Source organism: Megalobrama amblycephala, linkage group LG12 (genome assembly GCF_018812025.1).
Source record: "Megalobrama amblycephala isolate DHTTF-2021 linkage group LG12, ASM1881202v1, whole genome shotgun sequence".
NCBI lineage: Eukaryota > Metazoa > Chordata > Actinopteri > Cypriniformes > Xenocyprididae > Megalobrama > Megalobrama amblycephala.
In genome coordinates, this window is record NC_063055.1 from 15883920 (window position 1) to 15897233 (window position 13314).

The 13314-nt window shown below is 34.6% G+C and overlaps 1 protein-coding gene across 6 annotated transcripts in view; it reads right to left on the minus strand.

The window, feature by feature from the left end:
* Window positions 1-13314, minus strand: part of ogdha (oxoglutarate dehydrogenase a) — a 43558-nt gene that overhangs the window by 10703 nt on the left and 19541 nt on the right. For 3 of the 6 annotated variants that reach the window (XM_048209142.1, XM_048209143.1, XM_048209145.1), the window contains one exon: window positions 197-312. In XM_048209142.1, the coding sequence (XP_048065099.1) occupies window positions 197-312 (116 nt within the window). Of the gene's footprint in view, window positions 1-196; window positions 313-3730; window positions 3782-4910; window positions 4956-13314 lie in introns of all 6 variants that reach the window. The other 3 variants (XM_048209140.1, XM_048209144.1, XM_048209141.1) reach the window with 2 other exon arrangements.

Genomic DNA, 13314 nt, shown 5'->3' on the forward strand with positions numbered 1-13314 from the left:
AGTACACTTGGTTTGATATTTTATGATGCAATGCTGTAATAGGATTGAAAATGAATAAATAAATTACACTTTATAAAAAAACAAGCTTTTTTAACACTGTCGGAACCCTTCAAAAATTATTATTATTATTATTATTATTTTTTTTTTTTTGAATGATCTTTTTAGTTGTTTTAGCTTCCTTGTGGTTCTCACTCACCTCCAAGCGGCGGATGATCTCCCTGAGGGGCAGAGCGCTCTCATTGCCCCCAATAAAGGTGGTGGTGGGCAATCGGAATACTTTATCTAGATCAGACTCTTCCAACCCATAGAAACCTGACAGCCAAACACACAACATGTCCAACCCAACCCAGAGAGAAGGGCAAGGTGGAAAGGGAGGGGGACAGGGTCAACAGAAAAGAGAAGAAACAAAAGGCCAGCATGGATGCCAATGAGCGTGAAGAAGGGATGGAGGGGAATAAAGTAACAAAGCGAAAGGAAGAGAAGTCCAGATGTAGAGACAGGGAATGAGATAAATTATAGAAACAGTGAAACAAGAAAAGAAAAAAAAGACAGACAGACAGAGAGAGAAAAACAAAACAAAACAGTGAGTTAGTGTGGGATGGGGTAAATATGAAGATGACAGTGATGCCATGCATAACCAGATACATGGTGGATTGGAGTGTTACGGAAGCACAACAAAAAGCACCAGCCAATAGCACGATTCATGTTATAATTATAACAACAGCAAAGCAGACAAAATAAATAGGACATGAAGTATGAAGTGGTTAGTTAATGGATGGAAAAGGAGAACGAACAAGAGAAAATAAGACACAAAAGAAAGGTGGTTTAAAAATTGGTGAGTAGAGAGATGGAAATTTTGGGGTTTCAAAAAAAGAAGGAAAAAAATGGGTTAACATCATTATCACTGTCAATATAATATTGGTGTTAATAGTATCATTGCATTAAATGGTGTGGAAGTCAAAAACTATTTCATACACCGTTTTATTGTATACACTCAAGTATATACTTATAGCAAAAGATGCAGTTATCCAGTTAATATATCTAGAATTAATAAACATCAACTACTGTATTACTTTACAGTAAGAATTAAATGATTAAATATCTTTACACAGGGATGTTCTTTTAAAAATTGGTTATTAAATATTTATCAAAGTTTTATATATTATTATTTACAGCACAAGTTTTAATAAACATTTGAGGGTGGATCTCACAAAACCTGTCAGAAACATACCCTGGTCACAGATTCTATATAATCCACAGCAGCACTACTAATTCAAAAACCAAAACATGCAAGTTAACAAACTGACAGAACATTTTAGTTTTTGAATATTAAAACACTTATTGTTTCTTTGAATGCTTAGTATATTTGGGCAGTGCAAGTTAATTTTATAAATTAACAAAATACTGAGGCACATACCGCACCAACAAAAAATTAAACATGACATGCATTAGGCTGTTCAGGGATACTGATAGGTCAGCACACATGGAAACTGACCTGTCAGTGAGGCCATGCACCTCAAGGCATTTGAGTGTATATGTTAAAGAGAGAGATTAACCTATAGATCAAAGTGTTAATAAGAGCACTAATGAGAGCAAGATAGACAGAGAGAGGAAGAAAGAGAGGGTGAGCGCAGGGAGAGAGAATTAACTTGTTTCTAGTAGGGATGCACCAAAATTTTGGCTAACAAAAATTTCGGCCGAAACAACAATTTTCGGGGCAAAACAGTTTTGAAGAGCTGAAATCATTGACCAAAAATGCGATGTTCAATTAGAGCTTCTCTGCTGGTGCATTTTGACTGTTCAGCATCTATTCTGTGCTGTCGCAACAAGCTTTGTTACTTTTAATATGAAACAAAGTCTCAACTAAATTTTGCCAATTTAGTTCAAGCAGCAGAAGCATGAACATCAGACGGTATGTTGAAAGATATAGAACGACTTATTTTAATATATTATGTCTTATGTAATCTCTTAATCAGTGTTTCAACGGCAAAAAGACATCAATGTAACAGCTCGCAAACAATACGTCCTGTAACATTTCATTTACCTCAGGAAAGCCATTTAATGTACATATCTTGTTAGTTAGCTAGAAAAAAAAAAAAAAACTCTAGGGAGGAGCACTTTGCTAAATATATGCACTTTATTACATATTCATTATATTTTTACTTAAGCTGTTAGTGATGTCTTCATTATTTAATGTATTTTTAAATAAATCAGTCTTTAAAACAAATTATTACAGCCATCATGTAAATGTTTATAATTCACCAACAAACTGGGAGTAGAAACAGTTCCATTATAAAAAAAAAGTTGCCTTGTGTGCAATTTAAATTTTCGTTTTATTTGAGTGTTGAATATTAAATAAATGTAATTAATTATTTGATTATTCAAACGAATTTTCATTTTCAGAACATTTTAATTTAAGTAAAATGAATGAAATTAATTCATGAAATTAATTAAAGTCTAAAATTAACAATTATACAAAAAATATTTTAAAATAATTTAAAATAAATAAATAAATGAATAAAAATGTAATTTTTGGTTGCCGTTTCAGCCTAGAATTTTCATTTCGGTGCATCACTAGTTTCTAGGGGTGTATGTGTGCATGTGTGAATAGAAAAGTGTAGTTGTGTGTCTGTTGTTGTGTTGGGGATTTTACAAGAGCATCCAAATTAAACATGTAGACGTCATTAATCGCTACATAAAGCTTCCCTTCACCACATCTGAAGCTAGAGGACAGCAAAGCCACCAAAACACACTTGGCACAAAAATAACCTCTCCAAAAAGCCAGACCTTGAGCAGAAGCATTCTTAACTACAAACACAAATGTCCACATACACATCCCATCCAATTAAGAAATTAATGTATCCTAGTATTTTTGAACAGCCTCTTTTATGACTATGATCTTTTAAATCTCAAAACATTAAAGGAATATTATAACCATTAAAGGTTATTTTTATATTCGCCCAAATTTAGATCTTTTCAAAGGTTTTTTTTTTTTTTTTTTTTTTTTTTTTTTAAATTAATAATTAAAACTCCACAAACAAAAAATAACAGTTTCAGATTTTAAACCCTCAAACCATTTGTTTGGTAGGAAAGCATACTACTATAAAAAAAAATTCTTTGTTTTATAAACTGAGGGATTAGTTGAAATTGCAGTTTGTGGTATTCAACATTATATAAATGATGTACAAAGACAATAAGCTTAAAATAATAAATACATTTTTCCTTTTAACATGACTGGCATATTGTCCTACAATCATTATCCAAACATTTTAGTTTTAGTCTTTGTGTCTTTTGGTGTATAATTTGGCAAATACTTACTAATCAAAATCTATTCAAAATTTCTATTAAAAACAATGAAGCTAAAACATAAAACTAAGGGAAAAGTAATCTCTGTACATTTCTGAGTGCTATGTTTCCCCGTTTAAATATGGAACAGCAGTTACCATATAGTTCTTAACATGCTGTATGGGATTCTGGACATTACAGAAGTATGACAGTATTCATGTAGACTACTGAGCCATTCACCATAGCACCAGCATAAACATGGACTCATGTGCTGGCACACACACACTCATGACACAGACCATGGAATCAAGACTTCTGTGTCTTTTTGGCTAATTGAAATAGTGCAGCTGCTAACACAATGCTATGCAAAACAGGCATTAATAAATCACTCTTACTATTTTTTTTTTTTTTTTTTTTGGACAGCTGTTTAGAGCATATCAATTACCCTTTTCCCAATTACAGGTTTGAGAAATTTCAGCAAAGTGAAATTCAGACTCTGTAAAGCAAGGTAAAAATAGAGATATACATTTAGTATCTCTAAAGCAGTTAAGTTCTCCAAAGCAACAAACTTTTAAGCATTCATATATCTGATTTGACCAATATATCAACAAAAACATAACAGCAAATACAGAAAATGTACATTTTGTCATTACATTACTACATAAGTATCACCATTACTATCACCAAAAGGCTTAACCTTATTTGACTATAAACAAAACAAAAAGCATACTAAAATGCCAAACAATAAGTTTAAAACGGTGTGGCTCAAGCGTCTATCTATTTAGAGTTCTCAGTATACAAAGTAATACTTTTATTCAATTTAATGAATCCTTGTTGATCAAAAGTGACAGTAAAGACTTTTATATTGTCTTTTATTTAAAGCTGCAGTCCGCAACTTTTTTTGTGTTAAAAATTTGCAAAAATTATATAATGAGAATATACAACATGAATCCATTTTCCAAACCGTGTTTTTGTCTTATCCTGAATCATTATGGTACACTTATAATAAGTGTTTATATTTGGACTATTTCAGACCGGACTGGTAGGACTCGCCGCAGAGTATCACAGTAACTGCGTGAATCGCCATAGACATACACGGAGAAAAGTAGCTCCGGCTAGAATGTTCCTCCGCAAGACGCGTGCAGTTCTGTTTATTAACGGCTAGAGGGCCAAAAATCGCGGACAGCAGCTTTAAAAAAAATTCTGTTTCAAATTAAATGCTGTTCTTTTGAACTTTTCTTTAAAGAATCCTGGAAAAAATGTACACGCCATTCAACAAAGTGCTCAAGACAAGGATTAGTAAAGCTTCTCTAGAATTTTTATGTTCACAGTCTCTTTATTCTAATTAACTGATATAATATATCTATTTTCAGAAAGACTTTTTTTTTTATGTATTTAAACATTAGTTACTGCTGCCATTCTTAGATACCAAAGAACATTTAGGATTTTATTTTCAAATTCTACAAATTCTTCAAAATTATGAAAAATATAATGCAATAAACCAAAGTGGCCACAAAGCTAACTAGCACTGCAAAATACACACAAAAAGCAGCTAAAACTACTTGCAACTACTAAAACAAAGCTATATACCAAGAGGCATAGAACTTCTCATCATTAAAGCCTACCTCCAATGGTTAGAGCACTTAGACGCTTCTTGACATGTGTAAGGTCTGGAGAGGCAGTAAAAAAAAAAAAAAAAAAAGAAATCCACTGGGAGTTAGTGATTCCTAATACCTCACATAGCCAATCCCACTGAGAGAGACTAACAAACATAAAATTATAGCACTGAATAGCTGCACTAATTAAATGTAAAGAGTTGGTCACTGAGGTAAACCACACATCTTATTATAGATTCCAGATAAAACACAACTTTCCTTCACTAAATCACACCAGGCACCAAACCAAGCAGTTCCTAAATGCTGCAGCAATATAATCACGGCTTCAGGGCTCAATATACATCGCAGCCTGAGCCTACACAACTGTCCCACACACTGCCAGGCAAAGCCAAGAATAGACCCTGGGAGGCTAAACACATTACTTAAAAAATTAGTTACCATAAAGTTTTCACACCTGAGTCGTAATTTAGCTCGCAGCCCTCTCTCTGACCTTGTTTTTAGTTTTGAATTATTATTATTATTATTGTTTTTTTAAATTTCAGTGTAATTTGCTGGTGCGATATGTAAGATTTCTGTCTGCTAGAGGTCGCTAGAGGCCCATTCAAAACATAGGCGTAGGAATCTTGGAACATGTGGTCTTCACACCACAGCCGGTGGAAACAATCGGGATAGAACTCAGGAAGAAATCATATTCATAGATGAGATTATTAATGTTACTGTAGTATGAAGCAGAGAAGGACCGAGTGTTGTGGGAGCTGAACGAGGCCACTGGAGCGATTGCATAGATGCATTTGAGAGTGTTGAAAATTATGTTATAACATTACTTTGTGCGTTTGCTCGGCGGCTGCTGTGAGACACCTGTTGCACACTGCAGTAAGATAGATCGATTTTAGAATATCATACTAATAAATGCTGGATGACTTGTGTTGATAAATGGCATGAAATTAATTTTAAAACGTATTTTATGATGGAGAAAATTCTGTATTACTGTTACTAAAAATAAAGCTGCATCTGATTATGCTCTGAGGCATGGTAAAGCATGGTACTCGCGCAAAAAAAAAAAAAAAAAAAAAAAAAAAATTGATTTAAACAATAAGACTAAACATGTTGAGCTATATAACAATTAGTTTTCTGACTATAAACATAACCAAACAGTTGTTCCTTTGCCTATTAAAACATGTAATATATTAAAGCGTCTTTGGTGTTTCCATGGTTTTTACAAAATAAAATCGGAAACCGAGGGTAACGCGGGCATGACGCAATTGACAGGTGACTCCTCACACGTCCCGGAGCCTTGGTTAAAACTGCAATTTTCTCACGATTTACAAATAGTTGGAAAATTTGGGTTATCGTAAGTACTCAAGTGAACAAAATATATAACACTGGCCTAGTGGTTTTTGGATATTTTACTGCAAAAATCTTACATATTGCACCTTTAAATTGTGGGGACTGGGGAAGGGGCTTGAGAGGTATGTACTATGTATATTATTATTAATAAAATGTTGCTCATCAAGAGTAAAGAAAATATAATTTTTGGAGACATGCACCCTTTAAATATATGACAACATTTTTAATGTACTGTATGTTCCTCTACATGCGGTTACAATGTACAGTGCGCAAAAGTTTCTGTGAGCTGTCCTCTTCTGTAAGTGCAGCAGGACATGCTCAAACCCACTCATACCTACATCAACATTCATCAGTAACACTTTACAATAAGCTTCATTAGTTAACATTAGTTAACTACATTAGTTAAAGTGGCTTTATGAAAGAATGACAGCTAGTAGTTGAAATGGGTACTGCAGTCCAAATTCAAAATATTGTTTGCCCTACCCCCGCCCCCTCCTCCTCAGAGTTCAACACTGACCCCAATTCTTACTGACCCCAATTTATAGATCTCAGTAAGGCCTTTGACACCATAGACCATGCATTGCTATTGAAAAAAATGGAAAGATATGGTGTCAGAGGAACTGCACTTGCATGGCTGAAAAGTTATTTAAGTGAAAGGCTACAATATGTACAAATGAATAATGTAAACTCTGGGAAAAAAATAATTACACACGGAGTCCCACAAGGCTCGGTATTAGGACCTAAATTATTCATAATGTACATAAATGATGTCTGTGAGGTCCTACAAAATCTAGATTGTATTCTGTTTGCTGACGATACCAGCCTCTACTGCTCAGGAACAGATCTAGAGCAACTCCTGAATACTGTTGAAAATGAGCTAAGGATATTAAAAAAATGGTTTGATATAAACAAACTATCAATGAACTTAAATAAAAAAAATATATAAATATATTATATTTGGCAACAGGAAAATTAAAAAAAGAAGTTAAAATTAAAATAAATGATATTGAAATTGAAAAGGTAACTGCCAATAAATTCTTGGGTATTTATATTGATGAATATTTGAATTGGAAAATGCATATAAATTTCATAAAGATGAAAATTGCTAAAACTATTGCTATAATGTGTAAAATAAAAAACTTTGTAAATCAACACTCATTATTATTACTGTACAATTCTCTCATTCTGCCATACCTTAGTTATTGTGTAGAAATTTGGGGGAATAATTACAAGTCAAATATTAATCCAATCTATTTACTCCAAAAGAAGGCAATTAGAATTGTAAATCGGGAAAAATATTCTGCACCAACAAATCTTTTATTTATAAAATTAAATACCTTGAAAATTCATGACCTTGTTGATTTAAATACAGTAGTTGTGATTTACAAGGCATATAACCATCAGCTCCCTCACAGTCTTCAGGAGATGTTCAAGCTCAGAGAGAGTCAGTATAACCTCAGAGGAATAGGTATTTTTCAAAAAACAATGCGAGAACAAATAAAAAAAGTAAATGTATTACTGTTAGAGGGGTAAATTTGTGGAATAGTCTAGATGATAAATTAAAAGGGTGTTATACAGTAAAAGTATTTTAAAAAATGTACAATTCTAGTGTCATTGAAAAATATAAGGGATTAGAATTATAAAATAAATAAATAAATAAATGATTCATTAATAGGATTATTATTATTATAAAGGTGTGAACTAATGGGAAGATGATTAACCTTATTTAATTCTGCTTTAACTTCTGTTTTTGGTAATGTAAAGTATTGTATGTATGACTTTGTTTTCTTCTTGATATATTGTTCTATGGTAAGAGGGCTAGGCATAATAAGTTCAGACTTCAGCCTAGACCCTTTCGGTCTTTGTCCTTGTCTTTGAAATGTTGAAGGATTATATAATTTAATTTTAAATGCTTTGTTTTGTTTTTTTTGAAGCATTATGAATCAGTGGTTCGGAGGGCCAAAGTCACGTGAGTTCAGCAGTTTGGCGGTTTGAAATGCGATCCGGAGAATCATAACACTCCGAAGCTTCCTGAAGCAGTGTTTTGAAATCAGCCATCACTATACAAGCCGTTATTTTGTTTGTATTTTGGTGCACCAAAAATACTCTCATTGCTTTATAATATTAATATTGAACCACTGTACTCACATGAACTGATTTAAATATGTTTTTAGTACATTAATGGATCTTGAGAGAGGAAATGTCATTGCTGGCTATGGAGGCCTCACTGAGCCATCGGATTTCAACAAAAATATCTTAATTTGTGTTCCGAAGATGAACGAAGGTCTTACGGGTGTGGAATGGCATGAGGGTGAGTAATAAATTACATTATTTTGGGTGAACTAACTCTTTAAGCTCTTGAAACTGTTTACCGCATATTTAAAATATTAGGGAAACAAATATTTAAAGGGGTCATAAACTGCATTTTAAAATTTTTTGACTCTGAGGTATGATTTGGTAACAGTTTTGCATATTAAAATAATTTTCAAAGACTGTTTTATAAATCTTCCTGATCAGATTTAACTCTTCAGCATATAGCTTAGAAGAACAACAACAGACAAAAGTCCGCCAGACCGCCTTCCGTATTCAACTTACGAAAAACAAAACAAAAAAAAACAACGCTTTTTTCGTAAGTTGAATATGGAAGCTGTAGGACGTAGCGTAAGTGTTTTGAACTGCGAGAGGCGTTACACTTTCTTCATAAGTTGAATACGGAAGGCGGTCGGTGGAAGCTAGATATTTTACTTTATAACTTTTTAAATATGGATATTTTTCTTACTCAAACGCTTCGTTTCAGGAGGCCCTTTTTAACCCCACGGAGCCGCGTGGCGTATGTATATGATGGATGGATGCACTTTCTTGAGCTTTATACTCGTTGGTCCCGTTCACTGCCATTATAAAGCTTGGATGTGTCAGGATATTTATTAATAGAACTCTGATTGTGTTCATCAGAAAGAAGAAAGTCAAATACACCTAGGATAGCTTGAGGGTGAGTAAAGCTTGGGGTAATTTTCATTGTAAAGTGAACTGATCCTTTAAAGAAGATTAAGGAAAATAGTCAGACACCGTGGTATAACTGAGGTCACTCATTTCCTCAAGACAGCAGCCCAAAAAATGGAGCACAGCTGGAAGAAAACAAAATTAGAGGTTTTTTGCATTTCGTGAAAAGACAGTGTGACTGAATACAGAAAGGCCTTAAAAACAGCTAGATCTGCTAGATCTACTTTTCGATCCACTTAGAAGAGAACAAACACAACCCTGGGCATTTATTTAATACAGTAGATAGATTAATGAGAAATAAAACTTAAATTTTGGACGTTTCTCTGTCAAGTCTTCGTAATCAGTAAGAAACAATGGGTGTGCTCTTTGATACCAATCTTTCATTTGAAAGCCACATTTCTAGCATCTGTAAGACCACGTTTTTCATCTTAAACATCATATCTTAATTATGACATGTTCTCAATGACAAATGCAAAAAAGTTAGTTCATGACGTCAAGGCTATATTATTGTAATGCTCTACTGGGTGGTTGCTCTGCACGGTTAATAAACAAACTGTCCAGCTGGTCCAAATTGCAGCAGCTAGAGTTCTTATTAAAACCAGGAAATATGACCATATTAGCCCAGTTCTGTCAACACTGCAGTGGCTCCCTAATAAACATTGCATACATTTTAAAATCTTGATTTAAAATGTCCACAGTACTTGAGCCAGGCACTTTACACTTTATAGTCGCGTCTATTGCGGTCTCAAAATTCTGGCCATTTGATTAGGGTTGGGTACCGAACTTAGTACTTTTAATTGCACCGACCGAATTACATCGGTACTACCGAGTATTCACATTAAATCAATCAGTGCCAAATTTCAGTACCCGAGAACGCATCTGGGCACGAGATTAAGGTACGTTAGAGAAAGAGAGAGAAATAGAGAGTCAACCCTAGCAACTTGTTCAAACAACACACAGGGCAATGGCTAAATGTTCTGAAGTGTGGTTACATTTCACAAAACTAGATGCAGACTGAGACAACGCTATTTGCAATAGGTCCATAAAAACGCGCTTAGTCCAGTCCGTATATGATCTATGATCCATGAATACTAAATATTGTCACAGTCATATTTTCTATGTGTTGTTAGTAAAACTCCAGCTCTGACAGCATCGTGGGGAAAATGAAACAACACTTTTGTGCTACTGTGCTAAGGAAGCATACACTCACAGCACGTCTGAATGCAACGCTAAACAGCAGAGGTGAAGAACAGCACGAGAAACAGTCTTTTGTGGCATTTGTAATGCGTCCTCATGCATACTACAGCTCACACATAATAGTTTATTTTGTCTAGTGTGTAGAATTTCAAAATAAATAAAAAAAAAAGTTGAAATTGAGAGGTTTGGACTTGTTTTTTTTTTTTCCTTTCTTTTTTTCTTTTTTCTTTTTTTTTTTCACTGAAATAAATGTTTTTGTTATTAAGTACTGAAAAATTTTTACCGAATTTCAGGTACAGATACTGGTACAGATTCAAATGTGAACGGTACCCAACCCTACAGTTGATAATACCTAGAATATCAAAATCGACTGCATGCAGTTGATCCTTTACCTATTTATCACCCAAACTCTGGTGTTTCTAGCCTTGTTTAGGAAGTAGACACTCTGTCAGTTTAAATCTAAAAACACGTCTTTAACCTGGCGTACACATAACACATGATCACGTTTCTATGATTTAAATCTGTTAAAAGGATTGTTAGGCTGCATAAATTAGGTCAGTACTTCCCATAACACCAGGGGCTGTATTCACAAAATATTTTATCTTACCACTAAGAGTTCTCCTAAATAGCAGTAAAAGTTCTTAAATAAGAGTCTTCTCTTAAAACCTATTCACAAAGCTGCTGTGACAAACTTTTACTAAGGAACAGAGAGAAGTCTTAAGCTAAGAGTAAGGGCGGGGTTGTCCTCGTTGCTATGGAGTGATTGGCTGATGGGGGAGGAGTCCTCTGGGTTTGGGCTAAATTCCAAGCTCGGAGCCCTCGATCCCCTTGGACAGCACACCAAATACGCTTATTATATATATTTGTTTACCTCTATTCAATCATTTGTAAGTGTGAACTCTGCCACAGGTAATCACACATTATTTATTTATTAGTTAAAGATTTATTTTTGGTGTCTCATCATAGATTCAAATTTATAAATCAAAATGTATTGCATTTATGAAGAAAAAGTTCAGCACCTAAGAATCTATCACTATTGCATCAATGGTGTACTCTTTGGGTGGAATAGGACTGTTTGTGATTTGGTCTTAGTGACTTAGGAGTCCTCTTGACTACTCCTAACGTTTCACAGATTTAGGAGCTAGTTTTAACGCTAAAATGAGCAAAAATGTAGGGCTCCTAAAATTAGAACTGACACGCCCATTATTTTTAAGTCTTTTAACCTTAAGATGTTTTGTGAATACGGCCACAGATGTACATGTTACATCGCAAGAAGAATGGCATCTACGCTAATATTAGTCAGTCTGTCTCATCCTTATCCCAAGGTTACCGTAGTCAGCCTGATCCAGGTCATATTCAGATCAGGTGGTGGACCTGCACCTAGACACAACCTCATCGCAGCCCTGAATGTCAGCAGAGACTGTGTCTACTAGAACTATCCCCCCGGATAGACCTTGCCAACGCGACAGCCATTGGCACAGATCTTCAGCGCAAAAAAAAAAAAAAAAAAAAAACACACAACCACACAAGCCCTCTGCACAAACCCCTATGGCCAGCTTCATCTCCATATACCAGTGTGATGAATTTCGATCTTCAAGCAGAAGGAACTGGAAGAAATATTTTGAATGCACTGAGCCTGGTTTCTCCAAAGGTTTTTTTCCATGTCACCTGATGGAGTCCTTGCCACTGTCACCTCTGGCTTGCTTAGTTGGGGACACTTAATATTCAGCAATATTACTAATTTGACTGCACTGACACTATTGGATGAGAACCCAACTTAGCTGGATGATGACATCACTGTTTTCTGTAGAGCTGTTTTACAGCTGAATTGAACTAATTTCATAATTGATGTACTTTACACAGTTACTGAACTGAAATGAATCAACACTGAACTGATTTCAACTGAATAATGACTGTTTACTGTTAGTGATGGGCACGAGTTCTCGAGTACTTGAACGTGACAGTGACGATCGATCATAAAAATTATGATTGCCCTGACTTTTAAAAAAAAATATATTTCTCTTTTTTTCTGATTGGTAATTGCAGCACTTTGGGTGGTATCTGAGGTCTGATTTGTTAGTGGTAGACAGCATGCCTTCCAGACTGGTGAAATAAAGTGAAACTGGATTTGAAAGCATGCAGTGATGCCTAGAATCACTTTGATCATGAAATACAGTTAAGTGCAAGATGTGCAGTGCCAATCTGTTATATACATAACATTAACATGTTGTAAATTCTCTGTGCTTTAAGCCGGGCACACATTTAACGACTAGCTAAAACATTCTAAGACTGTGATCAACATACAGCGATTGTTTCCTGCGACTGAAGCAGATTTATATACTTTCACATGGAATTTGAACACCTACTGTAATCGCAGACTGAACGCAACTGGCTCTGACTGGACGCGTTTGAGCGCGATCAGTCATAAGTATCAATTTACATTCATAATCGGCCTTACGATCGTTAAGTGTGTGCGCGGCTTTAGTTGCCTGTGTATCAGCGCGCTGAAGAGCACGTCCACTAACATGAGTTAAACATTATCAGACTAGCACAGTCAAGTTCACGTGCGCATTCACGTCCTTTTGTGCAGATGTAAGTTGTCAGATTACTTTTATGTTGTCTATATCTGATTAATCTCATATAGGACATGTTTGGTTGAGTTTATTAACCAGCTAAAGTGCTGCAGTTTACTGACCTGTTCATTCACTCTTCAATTTCAGCTCAAATGCAATACCCTTATTGACTGTAATTGGGTTATTTGATACATATTCATATATTCCTTTCAGATATTTCTTTTCCAAAAACATTGATATTATTAATAATGCAGCAATGTTATTTTGTTCTCATCATATATATTTTATAACAGTAG